The sequence below is a fragment of the Chlorocebus sabaeus genome, chromosome 14 (assembly GCF_047675955.1).
Source record: "Chlorocebus sabaeus isolate Y175 chromosome 14, mChlSab1.0.hap1, whole genome shotgun sequence".
NCBI classification, from domain to species: Eukaryota; Metazoa; Chordata; class Mammalia; order Primates; family Cercopithecidae; genus Chlorocebus; species Chlorocebus sabaeus.
The window spans coordinates 101,091,702-101,116,515 of record NC_132917.1 but is presented as its reverse complement, the minus strand read 5'-3'; the positions used below and the strand labels follow the sequence as shown (position 1 = coordinate 101,116,515).

The window sequence follows — 24,814 nt, the reverse complement described above, 5'->3', positions numbered from 1 at the left end:
AAGGAGGCTAGTAGCATTTGGAAAGGACCAAGGGGGTAGTTTGAAAAGAATCAAGGTTGAGATTTTGGAGGAAACTGAAAACGTACATTAGGTAGAGGGATGAGAACACGTCTTAGGAGCTCAGAAAATGTGTGGTTGAACTAAAATGCATAGCTGTAGCCCTCCTACAAGGATCGTAGGTGGGCGTAGGTAGAGTGAGCCAGGCCCCACAGTAAGGAAAAAGGCTGTGATGGTTCTGCCTATCTGAGGTCTGGCTTCCTGCCTTTGCCATGGGACTCTGCCAAGTCAATACTTTGTAGACTGCAAGTCAGTTCAAAGAGAGAGCCAGTTTTGGCTTCTGTGTAGCTGGACTTAAGTCTGTGACAGCGTGTGAGTCATTATCAGGACCTCTGCTGTTGAGGAATGCAGAGAAAGGAGTTTTTTTTTCTTTCTTCCCTTAAGAGAATGTACTCTAGGTACAATTATGGGGACAAATCAGCATCTACCAAGTTGTGTAGAAAAACAAATTATGGGCCAGGTGCGGTGGCTCATGCCTGTCATCCCAGCACTTTGGGAGGCTGAGGCGGGTGGATCACCTGAGGTCAGGAGTTTGAGACCAGCCTGGCCAACATGGCGAAACCCCATCTCTACTAAAAATACAAAAATTAGCCGGGCATGGTGGCACATACCTGTAATCGCAGCTACTGGGGAGGCTGAGGCAGGAGAATTGCTTGAACCCAGGAGGCAGAGGTTGCAGTGGGCCGAGATCACGCCATTGCACTTCAGCCTGGGCGACTGAGCGAGACTCGATGTCTGAGAAAAAAGAAAATGTTTTACTTTTCTGTTTCTTAAACATGAATTTCCTTGCATACTTTCATAAAAAATTATTTTAAATCTCTTCTAAAAATACCTAGCTGTAGCAGTAAGAGGATTCAGCCGTTGCTGGATTTATTATTGGAGATGATGTAGCTTGTGTGTGTGTGTAGGAATACTCAGTGGTAGTCTGTTTTTCTTGGTGCTTTTTCAAGTCTTGTTAATCTTCTTCCTGTTTTCCTGAGAGGAGCTGTCAAAAATATACTTCCCAAATAACTAAACTCTAAATGTGATTGGTGGGAGCAATTCTTTCTTATTTTGTCTTTATACTTTATACATATGTATATATACACTTTAATATATGTAATGACATTAAGATTACTTGTTTTTAAATGCGGTAATTTTTATTGGTTTGTATTCCTCCTGTCTTTCAGCTCCTGATGATAATTCGTTATTGCTGCTGCGGGCAGAGTTATATTTGACCATGAAGAACTATGAGCAAGCGCTCCAGGATGCCAGTGCAGTCTGTCAGAATGAACCTCTCTTGATTAAGGTATTTGTATTTGTTCGCTTTGGAGATAATCAGTGTGAAGTTTATACCATTTTCTTAAAAATAAAAGTAAGATTATTGTGATCAGGTACCTGCAGACAAAGTATGTTTCCCTCAAATTACTGTAGCCTACGTTTAGCAATCCTTACCTCATACTAAAGCAGCCTGATTTAAAAGACTAAATCTCCAACTGAATTTAGCTGAGAAACACGAATTTTGGTTACACTTAATAGAAATTTAGCTGAATAATATGCTGGCTGCATTGAAAAAATATATAAATAAAATCAAATTTTATAAAGTTGTAAGTGAAGAAAAAAATATTTAAAATTGCAGCGTAAATAGGAAGATCACATAATGATCCTGGTTAGCTGTTGGATCCTAATATGCATATGAACAAATCAATGCTATTGGTGAAAGAGGTAACATTTTGTGCACATTTTACACTAATTTTAGTCTCTGTGTTTTGATTGGAAAGGTTTAATATTTCTCTCATGACAAAAAAAGAACTTTGCTGATCTAATAATGATAGCTTAAGTAGTATTTAAAGAAGTTTAAGAAGCCAAAGAATAAAAGCTTTTTCATGAATCTTTGAATGTTAAAGTTTTGAAGAGCTTGTGATGAAATTACCAGCTATAGCATGCTCTATTAGTCAGTGAATAATTAAAAATATTTATTCTGCTCTATTACTTTATATCATCTTTGTTTTAGAAACATTAAAGAGACATAAAGCCAGGTTAGTAGACAAGCTCTGGGAAGCCTGCCCTTTTCCCTCCCGCCTTTTTTTTTTTTGAGGTGGAGTGTCTCTCTGTCACCTAGGCTAGGCAATTCTCCTGCCTCAGCCTCCCGCGTAGCTGGGACTACAGGCACCCGCCACCACACCCAGCTAATTTTTTGTATTTTTTAGTAGAGACAGAGTTTCACTGTGTTAGCCAGGATGGTCTCAATCTCCTGACCTCGTGATCTGCCTGCCTCAGCCTCCCAAAGTGCTGGGATTACAGGCATGAGCCACTGCACCCAGCCTCCCTCCCATCTTTTAAAATGAATATTTTCAGGTTAGCTTGAGTGTCAAGTTCAACCTAGGAATAAGCCCAAGGATGGAAGCAGATGTTTGTTGGACTAAGCTCAGAAATCTATTTTGTTGCTTGTTTGCTTCCCTATAAAAGAAGTTTAGACTCCAATTTCGAATGCCTTTGCTCCTATGCCTTCATCCATTCTTCTTTAAAATTATGTTTTCAATTGACAAACAAAAATGTGTATAATTTATCAGGTGCAATATGTTGATTTGAAACATGTATACACTGAGAAATGGCAAATTCAAGTTAATTAATGTATGCATTACCTCACATACCATTTTTGTGGTGAGAACACTTAAAATCTATTCTCTTAGCAGTTTTCAAGAAGGCAATACATTATTATCGACCATAGTCAACATATGGTATTGTAATAGATCTCTTGAACTTATTTCTTCTCTTTGACTGAAATTCTGTATCTTTTGACCGACATCTCCACAATTCCTCTCCCCTGCCACTCTTCTTCTGAGTTAATTTCTATCAGTAATGATCAAGCCTTAGTTCTTATGAATTATAACTATTATTTCTGAATGACAGCAGCCCTGCATTGCCCTCTGACGCTAGATTCCTCTCCATAGTGTTATTCTTTGAGCTAAAAACTTGACAGTGTGTCTCTGACGAAAGATAGACTTTACAGAGGTACGTGGCTAATTGTAACTTTTCAAGGGAGGCAGCAAATAAATATTTAGTGTATGAGGTGATATGAGATGATGGCCGTATCTGCAGGGTCTGTTGCAAACCTGTGGACCTCAGTTCTTGACAGATGCCCAGTGAAGAGAAGCTTCAGCCAAAACATAGTGTAATAAGTAAGTTGAAGATAGTAAAAGATATATTCTAAGTTTATTATTATAAGTAAGGACTGGGGAAGAAGTGCTACTGGAAGGTAAGGCAAGGGGATGGGCAGTAAGTTCACTGAGGAGAAGACTAAGGTGGCTGAGTGTGATCAAGCTGAGATGGAAGCTGGTTTAGAACCAAGCACTTTGAGAAGCACTTCTAGACTCTCGGGGGAGTTGGGTTACAGCAGTGTGTCTTATTCAAGCAAAACTGCCCTTTCAAGCATGCAGTCATGGCTAATATTCATCATGGCTAATGATTCAGAACTTTTGGAGCAACTGGAGATAAGCCATTGCCAGCAAAATATTTGCCCGTTTGCAGAAATAGATACAGGCACATGATCAGTTTGATCTTATCCACACAGCAAACCTGTAAGACTTAAAATTACTTAAAAGCCAGTTAATTTATTCAGTTAATAAGTATTTATTGACACACTGTGGTATCAAAACTGCAAATCTTGATTGGGATTCTGAGCACATGTATGAAACACTTGAAACTTTACGTGAAGTTCTTTGTGCATAGAAGACAGTATTATTTTCTCAGAACTTTTGATAATCGAAGCAAATTTAGACACTACTGAAACATGAAAGTTGGGGACTTTCACAAGGCCTGAAAGGGGCCCTAGCAACTTTGTATTCTTACTTTTGTACTTTTCCTGACCAGGTGCAGTGGCTCACACCTGTAATCCCAGCACTTTGGGAGACTGAGGCGGAAGGATCACTTGAGGTCAGGAGTTCAAGACCAGCCTGGCCAACATGGTGAAACCCCGCCTCTACTAAAAATACATACACACACACACACACAAAAACAAAATAGCCAGGAAAAAATTAGCGAAGCATCGTGGTGCACACCTGCAATCCCAGCTACTCTGGAGGCTGAGGCAGGAGAATCACTTGAACCTGCGAGGTGGAGGTTGCAGTGAGTCGAGATGGTGCCACTTCACTCCAGCCTGGGCGAGAGAGTGAGACTCCATCTCAAATAATAATAATAATAATAACAATTTTGTACTTTTCCTTAAACAACTTTTCAAATGATGTAAGATTCATGCTCCACCAAAGCGGAATCTTTTGTGATTCCGCTTTTGTGAAAGGAGAATAAGAACATGAGTCAAACCACATTTATTGTCAACGTAAGGTCCCATAGATGAATCCTGATTGTCTGAAGTGTATTTGAGACTTCAGGGAGCTCAGGGATGAAACTGCTGATTTGTTGTGTAAAATACTCATGTCTTTCGAAATGGCTGCTCTTCCCGAGAGCTGCAAGGTAAGCGATGTGGTGAATAGACAGTTAGCAAACATCAGGAGACATGCTGGTGCTGGAGATGGAACCTGGGCACCATCAAAAGAGTCATGGTATTTAAAACAGTGGAGAGACAAGTGCAGTAAGATAGGACCTGAAAATAGACCTTCACATTTACCCGTTAGTGGCTAGCAGTGTTCTGGAGAAATTTTAGTACAGAAATAATAAAAATGACAGTAACAGGGGTAGTAGTTTACTTCTGGTAACAGTGAAGGAGTGAAGTTGTCGTGTGAATCCAGAGGGGAAGACAGTTATAAAAACTGGATGAAAAAAATAAAGACACTATAAAGCCTCCAAAAACAGAAGCTGGAGGAGAGTTTCTAAAAAACCTGCGCATGAAAGGGATGAGAATTGTGTGTGGGTTTTTTGTTGGTTTGTTTTTGGTTTTGTTTTTTTGGTCCCTGAGTTCTCTCTATCTCCACAGCTACAGCTGCAAAAAAACAGTACTGGGACAAGCACTCAGCATCCCCACCTAAAAGGGCCAGGAGTTCAGAGTTCTAACAGAACAGCTGACAATTAGGGGAAATCCCTAAAAGCAGAGAAATCCCAGAGTGGATGATTCCCAACTCTGGCCAAATCCTGACTTCCAAATTTCATAGGCATCAGGGAGAACCACAAGGCTTAAAAAGGAGCTGTGGAGGCTGGGTGTGGTGGCTCATGCCTATAATCCCAGCACTTTGGGAGGCCGAGGCAGGCAGATCACAAGGTCAGGAGTTAGAGACTAGCCTGGCCAATATGGTAAAACCCCATCTTTACTAAAATAAGTAAGTAAGTAAATAAATAAATAAATAAATAAATAAATAAAATTAGCCACGCATGGTGGCATGCACCTGTAGTACCAGCTACTCAGGAGGCTGAGGCAGGAGAATCCCTTGAACCTGAGAGGCGGGGATTGCAATGAGCCGAGATTGTATCACTGCACTCCAGTGAGAGAACAAGACTCTCACAAAAAAAAAAAAAAAAGAACAGTCAATTAAAATTGTCTCTGAGAGGGCCCAGATATTATATTTTCCACAAAGAGTCTTTGAAGAAGCTATTGTGAATAAGTTCAAAGAGTTAAATTGCAAAGAATTGAAGGAAAGTATGGTACCTTTGACTCAAGAGCAATCTCACCAGAGAGATGGAAACTGTAAAAAAATGGAAATTCTGGCTGGATGTCATGGTTCATGCATCTATGCCCAATGCTTTGGGAGGCTGAGGCAGGAGGATCACTTGAGGCCAGGAGTTCAAGACCAGCCTGGGAAACGTTGCAAGACCCCATCTCTACAAAAAATTTAAAAATTAGCTAGGCAGGGTGGCATGTGCCTATAGTCTGAGCTACTCAGGAGGCTAAGGTAGATTGTTTGAACCCGGGATTTAAAGGTCACAGTGAGATGTGATCTTGCCACTGCATTCCAGCCTGGGCAGCAGAGTGAGACCTTTTCTCTAAAAAAGAAAAAAAAAAAAAAAAAAAAGGGAAATTCTAGAAATAAAAATTATCAATGCTGAAATTTAAAATTTCTAGGTAGGCTTAATAACACATTATACATGGCAAAATAATCAGTGAAATTGAAGATAGATCTATAGAAACAGAAATTATTCAATGCAAAGAACAGAAAGAAAAAAGATTAAAGAAAAATGAAAAGAATCTTGGAAACTTGTGGGACAATATGAAGTGGTGCAATATATGTGCAATTGGAATCCCAGAAGAAGACAGAAAATGTTTGGCAAGAAAAAAAAGAAGAAATAATGGGTGAAAAGTTTCCAAATTTAGTGGGAAACATTAATGTTAGACCCGAGAAGGTTAATTCAAGTTATAAGCAATGATAAACTCAAATCATAATCAAATGGCTAGGCTGTAAGCCAAAGATAAAAGGAAAGTCTTGGAAGCAGTAAGAAAAATGACATGAAATGAGAATGAGAAAAATGACATACAGGGAGATAATATTTATGGTTGTCATCTCATCTGAAACTGTGGAAGCTGGTTGACATTGGAACAACATATTCCAAGTGCTGAGAGAAAGTCTTTCAACTATATGTAAACCAGTAAAAAAAGAAACAAAAATAGTCTTTTTACAGATTTGAGAAAATATGGTATTCATAAGATGAAAAGAAAATGCCCTGGGAAATTACTGATCTGTATTGTATTTTGTTTACTTTTATTGTGGCGCTTAGTATATTATGTAATTGTTTTTAGTCATGTCTGTCTGAGCTCATGAGACTGTAAACTCCTGGAAGGCGGGAAGATGGTAGTGACCTGTAATTGCTGAATGAATTTAAAGTGGATAGCCAGTTTTCTCTTAGCATATCCCTTAGAACTCCTTTGTACAGTATATTTCCGGTATGGTAGCTCCTGTGTTCTGACTGTAGATTGTATTTATGAGCTGTTGAAGTTTGCTAAGTTTCCAGGGTGGAGAGAGATAGGAGCGATAGAGTCATCCTTGGTGGGTTTTGTTTATTCTATGTAATGTGAAATTAAAACAAATTGTTTTAATAAATTTTTTCAGGGAAGTTTGTATTCAAGTATGTAATCATGCTGGGTTTTAAACATGTATACTTTGTCTTCGGTGAATCTAGGGACATCAAGTAAAAGCTCAGGCTCTTTCTGGATTGGGAAGAAGTAAGGAAGTGTTAAAGCAGTTTCTCTACTGCCTCGCTCTAAATCCTGAGTGTAACTCTATGAAGAAAGAAGCACAGAAGGTAAGAGTTCTGTTAAAGGACTTTCTCCTTCAGGTCTTGTTTATAGCCTTCATGTTCTTGCTGAGTAACCCTTGCCTGTGAAATAAACAAGAAATATAACTCTGAATGTGCATGATGATGTGATAAAAAGCCCACGGCAGTAATTATAAGGTTCATGCATTGGATAACTTCTAGGGAAACATTATATTTTGTCCCTGGGTAAAGCGGAGTGTTTCGTGAGACAACATAAACATGTCTCGATTCTGTTGACATAAAGACACATGTGAGGCAAGGCAAGGTTATTATAGTTCGTGTAGAAGCTTTATAAAAGACATTATGATATATCTAAAATATATCAGTTCGGCTCTATAGGCTGACCTGTGATTTTCACCAAAGCTTCACCAGCATAGTGCCGAAATATCTGCTCGTTTACCCATCATCCGGTCACACAGAATGTGGAAATCTATCCTGTTAAAAAGCTTGTACAATAGTTACCTGATATTTACTTAGCACTTCCAATGACCAGGAGTTGTTATGTTTTTATGTTTGTGCTTCCCTGTTTTAACGCTAGTTATTGTCAACTTCTACCATGTATTTACTCTGTAATTTTTACTTACCTGTCTAGTTCTATTTTCTGGAGCAACAAAAAATGAATCAGTTCTTCCTTGTACAATTCAAACCACATAAGATGTTTGAGAACAGCTATTATCTTTGCCTTAATGTCACCTTGTGGGCCAAACATTCTTTTCTCACAGAGTGGCGTTTCTAAGATTTCCTCTTCTGTATGTATTCTAATGTACCCTGTATTTTAGCATCTACATTTGACAGCCACGGTTGGTGAAATTTTACCTCCACTTGTGTTCACATTAGGGGCATGTTTATTTTTAAGTACCCAGCTCATCTTTTTTTAAAATAGGAACTTTATAGCAACGTTGTTTTTTATCTTCTCTTGTGCAGTTGAATGGTGTTAGTCCTGTTCAGTTGTCCTGACAGTTGTTCAGTTGACCAGTGTCACTCATTGGTTTTTGGCCATCATTTCAACTTATCTAAATAATATTGCATCTTCAGCCTGCTGTTCAGCTATCCCTGCCTGCTTTGTCCTGTGTGAAAACTTCCTGAGAATCTTAAAACATATCTCAACTGATTCTCATAACACTTTTCTGAGAAAGTCAGCCCAAGGTCAAAGAGGTGAAGCACATTCACCAAGGTTCCTGGACCAGGGTTTAGGTCTTGTGGGTTGTTGTCTACCTGGAGCTTTTTCAGACATGGTGTTTTCCCCTGGGCATTCTATGACTGAAAGATATCTTGTATCACAGAAGGTACCGAAAACAATGTTAGCCTGTTCACATGAAATGTGACTCCATCTCCAGCAGCTCTGCTGAGGCTACTCAGAGCTGGGCCTGAGGACATTGATGACCCTGCTGAGGGTGGTGGTGTGCGTTGCTACAGGGCCATGGATTCTAGTGCATCCACCTTGAACCACGAGGAACAGTGGACAGTGGGAGGAGTCTTTGTTTAGGTTTCAGTCACTCCTTTCTGCTTTCCTCAAACCTTGGATGCAGCTGAGGCCATGAGGACCACAGGACCATTCGAGTGTCTGCTAGAACTGGGTGTCAGCTACAATGCCTAACTGGCCATTGCTGTCCACCCTTCCCCTGCCCCCACCAATGCCACTCCCTGGTTCTTGAACCACAATTATGGCCTTTCCCTCTCTCTTCCTTTAAAGTTCTTTACCTGGTGGCTCTTTTGGTTCTCATAAATAAAGCAGTTCTGTATAGTGACCTCAGCCCTGTGGGTGTTCACAGCTTAGATTTAATTCAAGGCCCCCAGCAACCTTTACACTACCTTTCTCTCTTATCTGTGTGGCTTTTAGGGGAGATTTTATGTAGTGTGTAAGGACCAGGTAGAAGGAAGTGGTAATGCTTTTGTCATTGGGAAGTGTAAGACGGAAAGGAATTGGAAGCTAAAATAACAATACATTGACTCTGGTTTCAAAAATGTTTAGATTTTACAAGGTTGGCAGTTAAAATTATTCTTTTCACGTTTTAGGCTTATTTGGCCTCTTAGTTTCCTCTGAATCTATAAGACATACTATATTTTCACAAAAGTGTTTTAAAATATATATTTTTTTCTTTTCTTGGCAATTTTATAGGTAATGTGTGAAGTGCTGTTTTCAGCTACAGAAAATGTGCATGAAAATTTAACATCTTCCATCCAAAGCAGATTAAAGGCCCAGGGTCACAGCCACATGAATGCCCAGGCTCTGCTGGAAAAAGGGGATGCAGGGAGCTCGGAGGTATGACGTGCATGTGTTTGTCAGGATTCTCTTGATTAAGCTTTATGTAGTTGCTTCCTTTTAAACAGTTACAGATTATTCACACATTATGGCATCACGTTAGTTAGACATATTTCTCAAGACCAGTTGTAGCTCCTTAACCTGGGAGTTGGAACTTTTACATGAAGTCTGTGGAAGTAATGAAAACGATTAAAGATCGAAAGAAGCTTGGGAACACCACCAAATCACGCAAAATGGCAGGAGGCTTGAAGTTATTTTGGCTTGGAGAAAATAAAGCAAAGGGATGATTTGAATATGATATATGATTTTATGTGTGTACGTGCGTGTGTGTGTGCGTGTGTGTGTAGATAGACAGATAGACAGACAGATTGCATATGAAGATAACTTTTCACTTTCCCAGCTCAGGAAGAAATTATCCTGTATTTTACTGTGAAAAGAATGAAGCTCATCTTAGAAATTCATAGATGAAACCAATTATGAAGGAAGAGTATAAGCCTCCTTTCTTTTTTTTACAAAGATTTCTAGTACAGGCTACTGCATTCTTTTTGTCTTATGCTATGATTTCTTTAATATTCAGGATTCCTTTTTTTCCTACTTAACCAGAATTCATCTGAGAAATCTGATATGCTTGGAAATACCAATTCTTCAGTTTTGTATTTTATACTGGGTCTACACTTTGAAGAGGATAAAAAGGCGTTAGAAAGCATCCTTCCAACAGCACCCAGCGCTGGCTTAAAGAGGCAGTTTCCAGATGACGTGGAGGATGCACCTGACCTGAACGCCCCTGGAAAAATTCCCAAGAAAGGTCAGTGAACTATTTTCATCAGGCAGTTCTGTGACTCCAAAGTGATAGAATGCTAGCTAGTATTCAATATATTTAAAAAATTTTTACACCATTTAATATTAATAATGAAATGATTATATCAGCTGTAAGATTATAGAGCATTTTAGATGTTTTATACTGCAAAGACTTCATAGTCAAAAATAGCAGAGAAAATTTAGCCAAAATTTTAAATTTTATTCATGCTTACCATCCAGATAAATTATTGCTATGTGCTATTAACTGAACAGGAACTATTTCTGCCCAGTGTGATTTGTTACATTGATACAGCACGTTTGGTCCAGAGGAAATACATTTCTTGCGTGGTGTTGTTCAGGTCCTTAGGTGTTAATGACAACGTTTTAAATTTTTTCACATTCAGATCTCTCACCTCAAAGGAGCCCAAACTCTGAGACAGAAGAAAGTCAGGGGCTCTCGCTTGATGTAACTGACTTTGAGTGTGCCCTCTGCATGAGGTAGGATGGTACAGAATCCATGCAACTGTTTTAAAACTTCAGCCTTTCTGAAATGTGTACCAAAGTGTAATGGGCTTTTTATTATCAGGGAAACTATGGAGAGCTCAGTAATAGTTCATTTATCTTCTAAAGATTTGAGAGGATATAAAATGGCAGTGCATGCAAGGGTTTTCTAGAACAGTAAGGGGATTGCATAAGGAATCCTTCGAAAACCAATCCGTGATTTGAAAGTCTGTCCTGGACATTTCTGGCTGAAAACGGATATTTTCTTCCAGGTTGCTCTTTGAACCTGTCACTACGCCCTGTGGACACACATTTTGCCTAAAATGCCTTGAGCGCTGCCTTGACCATGCCCCACACTGTCCTTTGTGCAAAGACAAACTTTCGGAAGTAAGTACATTTTGGGAAATGACGGGACAGCTCCTCCTCTCATCCCTCGGTGGATGCTTATTCCCTGTCTTGCATTGCTTCCCCCGCCCAGTTGTTAAACAAAGTGAGATTTCTCCAATCAAAGATAGGTCTTTTCTTGTCTCTTTGATGGATCAAGAAGTACACAAGGAAGGTTTACATGCAGAAATTGCTAAATGTTAAGGAAATTTTTAGGTAGAAATTTTAGTTGAGATAGATTGAAAATAGCTCACATTATGAGCCCTTACGTTACGTTCATTGCAAATGGTTGAGACGTTGTCATGGTGCACTTAATGTGCTCCAGGAATTCTCTTTTTCATCTTGAGAGTTTTTCGTAGGATTGAAGACTTGATCATTTCTGACCACTGGTGAGTCCCTTCAGGGCTTTTACCAGTTGTCAGTTATTATTGTCTTTGGTCTGAAATCAAAACCAGTAAAAGTCGGGTTCCATGGGGAAGCTATTAAATGATATTTAGCCCCAATATAAATGATTAAATCCATTTACTTTAGGTCTGGTAAATACAATGAAGAATATTTAAAAGCTGAAGACCTTCTGATCAATTTCTGAAATAGTGAATCCATGTCAGCTGTATTGGGCTGTGGTCCCATTAGCACCATTAACTTTCTATGGAGCAAGTCATATAACATCTTAAGGAGATGGGGAGCATCTTCCTTTGTTTTGCATTCATTAAATGAGACTGATAATATTTGCCTTAATTACTTTCCGGAGATTAAATTTATTGAATGCATTTTAAGTAGGATAAAGTTTTTTTTTCTTTTGACAAATGTATAGTAAAATTTATTTTTTAAATCTGATGTGATAAGAGGAGATATTATATTTAAGTGAAGTTTTAAATAATTATAACCTTGAAAATTTACTGCCAAAACATTGTTAAAATAACTAGTTACAATTGAAACCATTTTCTAAAACATTATATGTACATACTTGCTTTATTAAATTGCATGCATACTGAATCTTTTTAAAGTCTTCAGAGTTCTCATAAACATCAGTTATTGTGCTGTGCACTGTGTGTCACAGTGGTGGCTGTGTTCTGAGTCTGCAGAGCTGTTTCCTTGGTGGCCCCTGTGCAGTTTTCCTCCAGGCATTTGCTGTCTCTTCTTGCTAGTAGATGCATTGAACCCATTGCCTCTTGTTCTGGTGCCTGCCTGGGCCAGAACAGGTCATCTGTTCTTACAAGAATAAAATGCATGTATGTGTGAGCCCTGTTTACAACACAGACCTTACTCACTTCCGTTTCAATGCTGCCTTGTAGGGGGCCGAGTGAAGAAGTGATAGCTGGAGGTTGGCGCTAGAATAGAAGCTGCTTAAGTACTGAGGCTTCCTGTGACCTGTTTTCCCTGTATTTCCAGGGACCAGCACATTCACCAGAGACTCTAGAAGTCTTTGTTGAATGAATGAATGAATGAATGAATGATTACATGTAAACTATATGTGGATTACTATTGTTCCAGGAATTAGAAATTAGAATACTATAAAATGAAATAAAATAAAATCCAAAATTATAGTTTCGTCTTTTTCAATGCAGAAGTCACATCATGTGCATAGACGACTTTGCACACACTACCAGGGACCTGAATCATCAATTTTATATGAATCTAGAGAACCCTTGGTTAGCATCATGCCGAGTAGAACACATTTTATTATATTACTCTTCAATAAAAGGACATCATAAACCATTTATTAAATACCTGTGTCATATAATAATGACAGTTATAAAGCAGTTTTGTGAATGAGGTGATAGCGTGTTTCTCTACCAGTTACCCTGTGATGGTGGTTCTCAAACGTAGGCGTTTCCAAAGTTTGAACTCCTGGTTCTCAATCACAGCAATACATTTAGCTTGTTTCACACCAGCTACAGGGAAACCTGGTAGTATGCAAAGGACTAACCCAGCCATCGTGTGTTGGAAATACGTGGAGCCATCCCAAGCCCAGAAATACAGCAGGCCACCAAAGAAAGAGCAGAGCCCTGAAGCGCATCAGGCCTGGGGTCCTTGTATGCCATGGTGGCTCAGCACTGACCCCTTACCCTTTCTGAATCACAGCTTTATGAGCACAGTAGAGAGAACAACTATAGTATTATACTGTTTTCAGGACCGATAAAGCACCTGCAATGGTCCTGATGTGCATCAGAATGTCAGTGAAAAGAGCTACTATATGTTAGTATACATGCCTGCAATAAAACAGTGCAACCTACCGAACTACTACTCTGTGTGCACACACGCACACACACATACACGCACACACAGAGTAGTAGTTCAGCCACATTGTGACCCTTCCACCCACTGATCCCAGCACTTTCTTGTTCAGTCTCCTTCCACCTTCCCTCACATTCAGCTTTAATCTATGGTCCCTCACTCTCTTTCTCAATCCAAAAAAAGTCAACTTTTGCCTTTTGCATGCATCCTGAGTAACACAACAAAGCTAGAAAAAAACACAACGTTGGGAAGATGAGTGTCAGTTTAAATTAACAATTTTAAGTCTTAGACTCAAAACATGAGTAATCATTCTTACATTCTTTCTCTAGTAGTTCCAGTTCTTCACTCTCCAAGCTAATCATTGCAAAAGTCTCTCCACTCCCAACATGCCCTACTTCCCTCCCTCCCCTCTCACCAACATCAGGGCACTTGGTTGAAAATGTAGATGCTGTCAAGATTGAGTTGCCTCATCTTTTGCCCAGGTGAATGCCTCCTCCTGGCCTTTTCTCACGGCGGAGGGGCTGTCCGGGCTCCTGGCACAGACTGGCCCGCCTCCCTCTCCATCCCTGTTCCTTCTTACCTGCTCAGAGATCCTACCCGCCACCTCTTTGTTCACCTTTTGACTCACGGAAGCTTCATCCTTTAGAGTCAATTACCATACAGTATCATTTGACTATTTTTGTTTGTTTGTTTTTGTTGAAGTTATTGGCAAGCAGGAACTTTAACATAACTGTTCTGGCCGAAGAATTAATATTTCGATATTTGCCGGATGAATTGTCTGATAGGAAGAGAATTTATGATGAAGAAATGTCAGAACTATCAAAGTAAGTGCTCATGTTGTGTGTGTCCTTGGTGTTAAGTTCAGATTGAACTTAGTCAACTTCAGCTTCACCTCAGATTTTCTTTTCATGGCAGAGAAATCTCTTGGCGTGTAAATGGAAACAAATGTTAGTTGTAAAGTATTTTTGGAAATATAATTGCAAGAAGTTTTAAGAATTTTTTTCTTTTATAATAAGGTATTTTTACAGTGTTTTAACAAAATTATATAGTTGCTTTTTGTATGTCAATAAGTGATACTGAATTTTTCAGGATTTAAAAAGCAAAGAAGGCTGGGCACAGTGGCTCATGCCTATAATACTAGCATTTTGGGAGGCCAAGGCAGGAGGATTGCCTGAGCTCAGAAGTTCAAGACCAACCTGGCCAACATAGCAAGACCCCATCTCTGTATTTAAAAAATTATTTAAAAATAAATAAAAGGCAAATAATATAAATGTATTTGTTACTAATGAACTGTACACTTAAGAATAGTAAATTATATATTTTACCTCAAAAATGGTTTTAATGTAATATCTGCAAAATGGAGTAAAGTGAAGCACAGTTTTAAAAAGTAGAGAGAATGAGAAGTAACTAATACCCAGGATTGCGAATCACGACAGGCTTGACAGGTTTCATCTTTTAAAATGGTAAAAGTTTTGTATTTTAATAGCGATCTTATCACTCTTCCACTCTTCTATTTAAAACTCATTGCCTTTGAGTACTATGTAGTTTTTGCTTTTATTAGAATTTTTTTAGAGTGCTTAAAAGGTGTAACTTTTCCAAGCAAAGTAATATAATTCAGCATCTTCTCCTTTGTCAAGTTAAATAAGACAGATTTGTCAGGAAACCTGGGTGAGCAGAGAATTTTCACATGCTGTGGTCCTTGGCTTTCTTGTCCCTCTTAGCCTGAGGGTTTTGTTTTGTAGAGGGGAGAACTGAGGTTGGCTGGCTTTGGCTGTTTTGGTGGCCAGTACTACCCTCTGATCTAATAGCTCGTGTTTCTGAGATAACATGTCCCCTTACTTCTGCAGTCTGACCAGAGACGTCCCCATCTTTGTGTGTGCCATGGCCTTCCCCACGGTCCCATGTCCACTCCACGTCTTTGAGCCCCGCTATCGGCTTATGATAAGAAGATGCATGGAAACTGGCACCAAGCGGTTTGGCATGTGTCTGTCTGCTGAGCACGCAGGGTAAGAACTGTCAGCATTCAAAAGGTCCTAATGAAGGGCAACGTTTGATGTTTTTCTTGCAGAATGATTTAGGCTGATGCTTGAAAACCTCCAGTGACTCCCATTACATAGCAAAGTCCAAGTTCAAGGCTGCCCACAGTGTGGTCCCATCCCTTCTTTCTAGCCTCACTGCCCGCCTCTTCCTTTCAAGCTAGTCCACTGCCGTGCTACTTGCCCTTCTCTTGTGACAGCTCATGCTTCCACACCGCCGTGCTTCCCTCTGCCTGCGATTTTCTTTATCCTCATTTATATACAAACAAATCTAGTCCAACTTTTGAGGTCTAGAAAAATTGCATCTGGGTTTCGTGGCTCACGCTTGTAATCCCAGCATTTTGGGAGGCTGAGGTGGGAGAATTGCTTGAGCCCAGGAATTGGAGACCAACTTAGGGAGCATAGGGAGACCCCATCTCTACAAAAAAATTTTAAAAAGAAAAATTTCTGTATCCTGCACAAAGCTTTTTCTCTATCTCTACAGCCAAATCATTTTCAGTCTCACAAAAACACACTGTGCTTGGTTTTCCCCTCCCCTCGTTTCACGTCTTTGTCCAGAGAGGGTGTTGCAGGCCAGCAGGTTGTTCCCCTCTGTAGACTGATTTGGGGACTCAGGACCCTCCCATCCCTTAGGGCCTTGTCAACCCTACATGGTCATGATGAGGTCACTGCATCCAAGTGCTAACTGTGGAGGAGGCGCACGTGCTCTTAAAGGACTCTGGAGAAAGGGGGCTGCCTCCTGTCACACCTGCTGCAGAGGAGCCTGGCAAATATAGTCCACCCACGTGCCCAGGAAGAAGAGGAGCCTGCATTTTTAGGGCCACTCAGAATTTTCTACCATAAATACCTAGGGGGACAGAGCTTTTTAAAATATGTATAGGACCTTTATGGAGAAAATTCTGAAACTTGAAAGATATTCAAGAAGTTCTGAATCAATGGAGAGAAATGCCATGTCTGTTGGTGTGCACAGACTCGATGTCGTAGAGATTCCATCTCTACCCAGTTTCCCAAATCTAGAGTAATTTCTGTCAACATCTCCAGGAGGCTTCTTCATGGACTCGCTCAAGCTGATTTTAGAATCCGTGTGGAAAAGCAAAAGGCCAAGCCCAGATCCGGCTGAACAAACAGGAGAACATTCCTATAATACCAAGTTTACAAGCCTTAGTAAGTAGACCAATGAAACAATAAGGTAGAGATCCGAAACAGGTCCACTCATATATGGACACCAAATTTATAGACAATTGTATGAGAAAAGACAAACTACTCAATAAAGGGTGCCCAGAAAATTAGTGGATAGTCCAAATGAGAGGGGAGAAGAAAACTTTACTTTATGCCCTAAATAAAAAATAACACATTTGTATTCCTAATGTGAAATGTGAAAAACAAAATATAAAGACATTTAAGAGGAAATATTGGGGACCGCCTTTATAATTAGGAATGGAGAAAGATTTTTTATACAAGGTACTGAGAATACATAAAAGAGGGAGAGATTAGTAAATTAGAATATATTAAAATTTGATTCATCTAAAGTCAGCACAGTGAAAAAATAAGCTATAAGAGTTCCACGTGCACTGAGAATATAGAACACTGAAAAGAATGTTATTCCCATCCAAACAACAAGAAAAACAAGAAAAAGCAGATAAACCACAGAACATATACTCCCTGAAACCATCGGAGAGTGGAGGTTGCTCAGGGTAACCAAACAAGATCCTACAGGGAGAGAGTAGGCAGAGCCCAGGAAGAGACATAAAAGCGTGTAGGAAGAATTCAGCTATTTTTTTTTTTTTTAAACAAATTGCCAATGACCTTGTGTGGGCTGGCATCAGAGTGCAGGTCTGGAGAGCTGCACTCACAAAGGGAGTTTGCATCACACACAGGCTCTTAACCACAGATAAGAGGCTCCTTGGTGAGTCATGCCCTGCAGCGAGGCAGGCGTGGAGGAGCTGACATTTATTTGGAGGCCTCTGCTGGTTGCTGGGGGCATTCAGTCCTCCCTTGAAGAGGAATCTTCAGGGCGCCTCCGGGTTCCCCATGCTGTGAATGAGATCATCCTGTTAGATACCAAGAAGACAGAGTTTTATTAAGTGTGTAAGTAGAGGCATCCAGGTGGCAGTTTGAATCATCGCTGCTCTTCAGTTTGAGGGATGTGTAGTAAAGCTGCTCACCATGAGGACTTCAGAATCACACTGCCATGAGTTCTCATTTCGGCTTTGAATCTCCCTGTGGCCTTAGAGAAGTTAATTCCTCTGAGCCTCTGTGTTGTGTGGGCTTGAATTCGTATATATTACAAACTGCTGTGTGTGGTGCTTGGCACGTGGTAGCGTGAGAATATCACTGGGTTACGGGTGATAGTTACAATCAGAGTGTGGGTAAGAGCTGGGGAGAGCTTTGGAATGAGAATAGCCATATCCTAGAGCACCATCCTGGGTAGTATGGAGCAGCAGGGACATGCAGAGGTAGGGGCTGTGAAGCGCTGGGCTGGTTAGAGAGGGTGCAGGAGAGCAGAGGCATTGGCTCAGCAACAGTCTGCAGGGCCGTGCCTTAGGGAGGTCAGACAGCAGCCTGTCCAGTGATCTGAGCAATTCAGAAGGCATCTCTGACTTCTTTTGGAGGCATTTTAATGGAACGGCAGGATATGGAGGAGTGAAGGGGAGGCAAGGAGATGAAGGCAGTGGCCGGGGACTGCTTTCCACAGCACTTTGGTTGGGGAGGGCAGAGCTGGCAGAATTGGAATGAGGTGAAGACCTTGTGGGCAAAGGCAGGAGGGAGGAGGAACTGAGTGCCTTTGAAGGTGGAGGACTTGCTGCCCCAGCAACCAGCACCAGCAGAGGCTTCCAAATAAACGTCAGCTCATCCACGCCTGCCTCACTGCAGGGCATGACTCACCAAGGAGCCTCTTATCTGTGATTAAGAGCCTGTGTGTGATGCAAACTCCCTTTGTGAGTGCAGCTCTCCAGACCTGCACTCTGATGCCAGCCCACACAAGGTCATTGGCAACTTGTTTAAAAAAAAAAAAAATAGCTGAATTCTTCCTACACGCTTTTGTGTCTCTTCCTGGACTCTGCCTACTCTTTCCCTGTGGGATCTTTGTTTGGTTACCCTGAGCCATCTCCACTCTCTGATGGGTTCAAGAGACATATGTTTTGTGGTTTATCTGGTTTTTCTTGTTGTTTTTCACATTCTTTTTAGTGTTCTGTATTCTCAGTGCACGTGGAACTCCTATAGCTTGTTTTTTCACTTTGTTGACTTTTGATGAATCAAATTTTAAGTGTGGGCTTGAATGCATATGTATTATAAACTGTTCCATGCGGTACTTGGCACGTGGTAGCATGAGAATATCACTAGGATAAGGGTGATAGTTACAGAGTGTGGGTAAGAGCTGGGGAGAGCTTTGGAAAGCTGAGTGTGTACATGGCACCAGCTGGGCAGTCCTGATGTTGCCCCGCCAAGGTGGCTGAGGAGCCACATTTGAGATTTCATCTCTTCCCATCTCTTGAGTCCTTCCCAAAACACTAGCCCATTGGAACTGCTAAGGCACAAGTCCTGTCTCACCCTGAGCCCTTCCCCTGCAGCCACCATCACCACTGTATTTAGCATCTAACAGAAGCGACCATGTGCACATGTCTCTTAGTGACAATAACCTTGCTGGTCTGATGTGGAGAGACTGTTTTGTGTGGCTTTGTATTCCTTTTAAAAGCAAACCCTCATCCAGGGAAAAATAAAGGCCCCCTACCTTTTCAAAATCACAGTCATTTCTCCCAACCGTCTCTTCAGGCTTTCAGAATATGGATGCATGCTGGAGATTAAGGACGTGAGAACGTTTCCTGATGGAAGTTCTGTTGTAGACGCGATTGGCATCAGTCGGTTCCGAGTGCTTAGCCACCGTCACAGAGACGGCTATAACACAGCGGACATTGAGTATCTTGAAGATGAAAAGGTAAGGCTTATTGTACTGGTGTATTTTGTAGAGGTCTGTCCTCTTGTTTCCCTCTTGCATTGTGGAAAAGCTTTGTCAAACTTGTACTGACAATATTACTTAAGTCCTTAATTCATCACTTAAATTTGTTTGTTTGTTTGTTTGTTTTTGAGTCAAGGTCTCGTTCTGTTGTGCAGGCCAGAGTGCAGCAGCATGATCTCGGCTCACTGCAGCCTTGACCTCCCAGGCTCAAACGATCCTCCTGCGTTAGCCTCCCGAGTAGCTGGGACCATAGGTGCACACCACCATACATGGCTAATTAAAAAATTTTTTTTTTGTTGAAACAGAGTCTCCCTGTGTTTCCCAAGCTGGTTTCAAACTCCTGGGCTCAAGCAGTCCTCCCTCCTCGGCCAAAGCGTAGTAGTCCCAAAGCGCTGGGACTACAGGCACGAGCCATTGCCTTCGGCAGTTATTTATTTTCTCAGTGGATTTTTACCTGAGTTGGGAGCTGGTACAGAAATCTCCTTTTAAAAAAATGATCTGGCCGGGCATGGTGGCTCACGCCTGTAATCCCAGCACTTTGGGAGGCCGAGGCGGGCAGATCACGAGATCAGGAGATTGAGACCATCCTGGCTAACACGGTGAAACCCTGGTTCTACTAAAAATATAAAAAATTAGGCATGCATGGTGGCGGGCGCCTGTAGTCCCAGCTACTTGGGAGGCTGAGGCAGGAGAATTGCTTGAACCCGGGGGCCAAAGGTTGTGGTGAACTGAGATGGCACCACTGCACTCCAGCCTGGGCGACAAAACAAGACTCCATCTCAAAAAAAAAAAAAAAAAAAAAAAAGACCTTACTGTACTTAGGCAACATGTAAACCTGCACATTGCAAAATAGGCTTGTGATTTGCTATTGGATGCTCTAGCCCTGGAGATGGCAAACTTTTTCTGTAAAGGGCCGGATAATAAGTACTTTAGACTCCACAGGCCATATGGTCTCTGTCAAAACTACTCAGTTCTGCCCTTGCAGTGCAAAAGCGGCCATAGACAATGTGTGAAGGCATGAGCATGACGGTTTTCCATTAAATGTGATTTCCGGAAACATGGTGGTGAGCATGGTTTGACTCAGGAACAGCAGTCTGTCAGTCTCTGTTCTCTAGATTGGTATTAATTCAGAACGTGACAAAATCTACAACTTAAAAATACCTCCCAAAGCTAAATAGAAAGGACTTGAATTTATTACCCCTTAAGAATTTTTTCATGTGTCTTGTAGAAATATCAGGACCTATGATTTGACAAATTAGCAAAACGTTTTGAGAGATTCTCCAACAGACTGACACAAGGATGTCCATAACAGTCTTACTCTATTATAGCCCCAAACCAGGAACAGCCCAGGTGCTGATCACACTTGAGTCAGTGAACACATTGTGGTCCATCCATGCAATGCAATACTACCTGTCAATAAAAAGAAATGAACCACTAGTGCACGAAACGGTATGGATGACTCTCATAGACATGCTAAGTGAGAGATGCCAGACGCAGGACGAACACATACTGCGTGGCTTCATCTGTATACTTCCAGGAACAGGCAAAACTAGACTCTGGGGACAGAAGTCAGAAAAGGCTTGTGGGGTTGGCTTTGTAATTGACTGGAGGGGGCGGTGAAGAATCTTTCTAGGTAGTGGAAATGTCTATCTGGTTTTGGGTGATGGTCAGACTGGTGTATATAGTTGAGAAATGGTGTATACTCTTTGAGAAAACTCTTTGAGCTAAACAAAATCTATGCACTTTTTGGTCTGTAAATTATACTGCAGCAAGAAATTTTAAAATACTTAAAAGGAGGAAATCCTTGGAATTATCGTATTCCTCTTTTGAATTCTTTGGCTGACATTTGGAAATGTGGAAGTGAGGGTACACAGCCACCCCACATCACACTAGGAGTCATTTTTGGGGCAGTCGTGTACACTTAGGATTTGTGAATGGAGTCACACCCAGGACGCTACCTCTCTGCCTCCTCCAGCTGCGGTTTCTGGTCATCCCAGTGCAGAGGAGCAGAGCCCAACCCCTAGACTGGACCAGAAAGCTGGGTTTCAAAGCTACGGCTGAAAGTGATAATCTTCAGGGTCTCTCTGCGGGGTGTATAGACCTGACAGCAGGGTTTATTGACCGTTGTTGTAGATGACAGCTTTTCATAGTGTATGTATTTATTTTAAAATGGGGGCTTAAATAGCTACAACATGAAACAATTTTAGCTTGCTTTTACAAGAAAATCCTCTATCACATATGAATATTTGATTTGTATAAATCAAACTGAGGGTGGTGTATGCATTATATTATAATTTCTCAGCACACCATAGTTTTTGTAGGTACTGGAATTTTATGACAGGAAAGGAGCTTCATGGTTTATTCCTGTTATACAGATGAGAAAACTCTGACCTCACGAAGCTGTGAGACTGGCTGGATTCACACAGGAGAGTTGGTAATGAAGGCAGAACAAACCCTGGTCCCGTGATTCCCAGTTCCATGCTCCTCCTCCTCTGCCAGGTGTTCCTGAACAGGACCGAGGCATAATTTAATGACAGACGTGACAGTGACATAGGGACCAGAGGCCAAGCTTGGTCAGTCTAAGGTGCTGTGGCCGATGACAAGCTGGAGTCCATCAGCCCAGGCCAATGTAATGAGGATAGTCTTGCCCTATCATGCCTTTAGGAATATAGTTTGGTGATATGGAATACAGTTTTTAAAATGTCACCCTTTGGCTTGGTAATTCTGTCAAGGTCTCTAGGAAACTATCCTGAGGAAACCATACCTCCCTCCCTTGTCAACAAACAAAAGAAAACAAAACAACTTTTGCATAAGTGTTTATATTACTGTGTTATTTTTAAAAATGAAAAGCTAGGCTATTCTAAATAACTTATGTGACTAGTTAAGTAAATTGGCATGTATCTCAAATATAAAATTGCATGCAGTCATTGAAAATTATTCAAAATTACATGAAACGTGCTTGTATTATGGTATTATGGTATTAAGAGAAAAATCAAGATACAATTGATAGATTTCAACTATGCAAAAAAATGCAGATTTCTGTATTGGGCATGTACCATTTTTGTGAAATTGATGAATTATTAAAGTGCTAAATGCCACAAATCCACTCAGTGGCAGTGTAGAGGTCGCTAACTGTATTACGTGCATTACCATGAATGGTTCATACGGCCCTGCCTTTTTCCCTGATCAGGTGGAGGGTCCAGAGTATGAAGAACTTGCCGCTCTCCACGATTCCGTGCATCAACAGTCTGTTTCCTGGTTCGCGTCTCTCCAGGATCGCATGAAAGAACAAATTTTAAGTCATTTTGGGGTAATGCCAGACAGAGAACCGGAGCCTCAGGTATGCTCTCCTTTTTCCTTTATAATTCTGTTATTTCCTGCTGTCGTGTGCTGAGCCATCGTTCTGGTGGAGAGCCTAGCAGTACGATGCTGGGTACCCCAGTGTGGTTGCTTATGAGCCAGTTCTTCTACTAACAGCCCAAAGGAGCACCTACTGTGGTAGCACAGGACTTGCGAAGCAAAACAACAAAGGCTTTCTAACAGAACAGTTTCTTTTCTAACAACATTTTATTCTGCTTGACTGTCAGTTTGCAGCCCTTTGCTTCTTTCACTCACATCTTAAAATTTAAGTAGTAACTTTATTGTATTGGCACGAACACTCCACGTTCGGCACATAGCATTGCCTTGCACCTGGTATACGGATGTTGAATAAGTGAAGAGAAAAATCCCATCCTTCTTGTGACGTTAGAAGCATGACTTCCCTGTCCTGTAAGGACGCTGCTGCCCAGCTGTCATGGGCTTTCTCCGATGCTCCCTACGCGTACTCTTGGTGACCCTGGTTCTTTAAGCAATGAATGAACTTCAGGTTTGTGGAGTATTTCTAAGCTCAGGTGGCCCTCTCCTCTGCATTAGATGGGAGAGCCAGGCTGGGCTGGTTTAAGATTGTGCCTGAGAGCATATACCTCCCACCTGTACCCGGATGCCCAGCTGTCAGAGACAGTATGGGAGGGAGATTGTGGCTCTCAGCTGGTTTAGGGTGATGTGAAATATCTTTTGTGTCTTTCCCCATCCACTTTAACTTTTTTTTTTTCTATCTCTTGGAGCTTCTATCTTTTACCCCCTGAATTCTTTCTTTTCCAAACACAGAAAAATGCTTTAACTGCCAGAAATAGCGATTAAGTCCTTTCTGGCTTGCCCTTTTTGCATAAGCCTTTGTTCTACAATGTCCTGGAACTCAGATTCAGAAAACATGGTGGTTAGACTGACTTGCATTAGGATATGAGTCATTCTTTTTCTAGGAGTTTTTGTTTAGTAACCAAATTAATCCATCTCTACTTGGCAGGTATATTAGCTTCCTACTACTGCTGTTAAGAAATTTCACGAATGTGGTGGCTTAAAGCAACACATATGTATTATCTTCCAGTCCTGGTTCTGCAGGCCAGACTATGATCCGGGTGATGGCAGCATGCGCTCCTCTGTGGAGGTCGTGAGGGAGAGTCTGTTTCCTTGCCTTTGCAGCTTGTAGAGGCTGGTGGCAATCCTCGGCTTCCTTCCTCCATCAGAGCCAGCAATGTTGCTTCTCTCCAACGGTCCTTCCAAAGCCACGTGTCCCTCTGACCATAGCCCAGAAAGGACCCTATATGAACACATTGGGCCCATCAGGATAATCCCCCCATCCCAAAGTCCTTAACTGAATCACATCCTCCAATTCGCTCTGCCATATAAGGTACCATATTCCCAGGTTTCAGGAATTAGAGACTTTGGGGGAACCATTTTTCTGATGACTACAGAGGGATTTTAGGTAATATATCGATTTTTATATGAGGTCCTTCCCATTAAGCATGCTACTCAGTTTTTTTCTTTCTCTGCAAGATGAGGCAGGGAAAAGAGTGTGATCTGTATAAAAGATTGTTTTCTCCATCTGTGCCTTTCTCCCTCTGAAGGGCAGGTTGATGTCTTCCTCACAGTGACTTGGGCTACCCCCAGTGAGCTTTGGCCACAGTGCTATTCCTAATCCTCCAGTATAATCTACCTCACCCTAACCTAAGGCGACTCCAGAGTCCACCCTCTCAGCTCTTATTGGCATCCTGCACATTTTTGGAGGAGGAATAGAGTTAAGAATCCTAGACCCTGGAAACAAAAAGGCCTGGATATCTTGGTTCCAATACCAAGAATATTGAGAACAAGTTTATGATTGGCTTTTGCCTAGCACTTAGCCCAGAAGTGCTCTGTTTGATTATGTGAAATAAAGGTTATTTGGTGGCATAATAATTCTTATGTATATAATTTGTGATAACTCTTACATATGACATGCATACATATATATGTTTCATACACTTATGTGCCACATTGAGTATGTCACTCAAACTTGTACACATACTTTTAGCCCTTACAGTATTA

The 24,814-nt window shown here is 41.1% G+C and overlaps 1 protein-coding gene across 2 annotated transcripts in view; it reads left to right on the top strand.

The window, feature by feature from the left end:
- The window catches only part of LONRF2 (LON peptidase N-terminal domain and ring finger 2), a 58,183-nt gene that overhangs the window by 12,434 nt on the left and 20,935 nt on the right, over nt 1–24,814 (top strand). For both annotated transcript variants that reach the window (XM_008008179.3, XM_073023245.1), the window contains exons 2-11: nt 1,227–1,345; nt 7,102–7,224; nt 9,356–9,499; nt 10,103–10,304; nt 10,702–10,795; nt 11,071–11,185; nt 14,123–14,244; nt 15,268–15,426; nt 19,231–19,393; nt 22,605–22,754. In XM_008008179.3, coding sequence (XP_008006370.3) covers nt 1,227–1,345; nt 7,102–7,224; nt 9,356–9,499; nt 10,103–10,304; nt 10,702–10,795; nt 11,071–11,185; nt 14,123–14,244; nt 15,268–15,426; nt 19,231–19,393; nt 22,605–22,754 — 1,391 coding nt within the window. The remainder of the gene's footprint in view (nt 1–1,226; nt 1,346–7,101; nt 7,225–9,355; nt 9,500–10,102; nt 10,305–10,701; nt 10,796–11,070; nt 11,186–14,122; nt 14,245–15,267; nt 15,427–19,230; nt 19,394–22,604; nt 22,755–24,814) is intronic.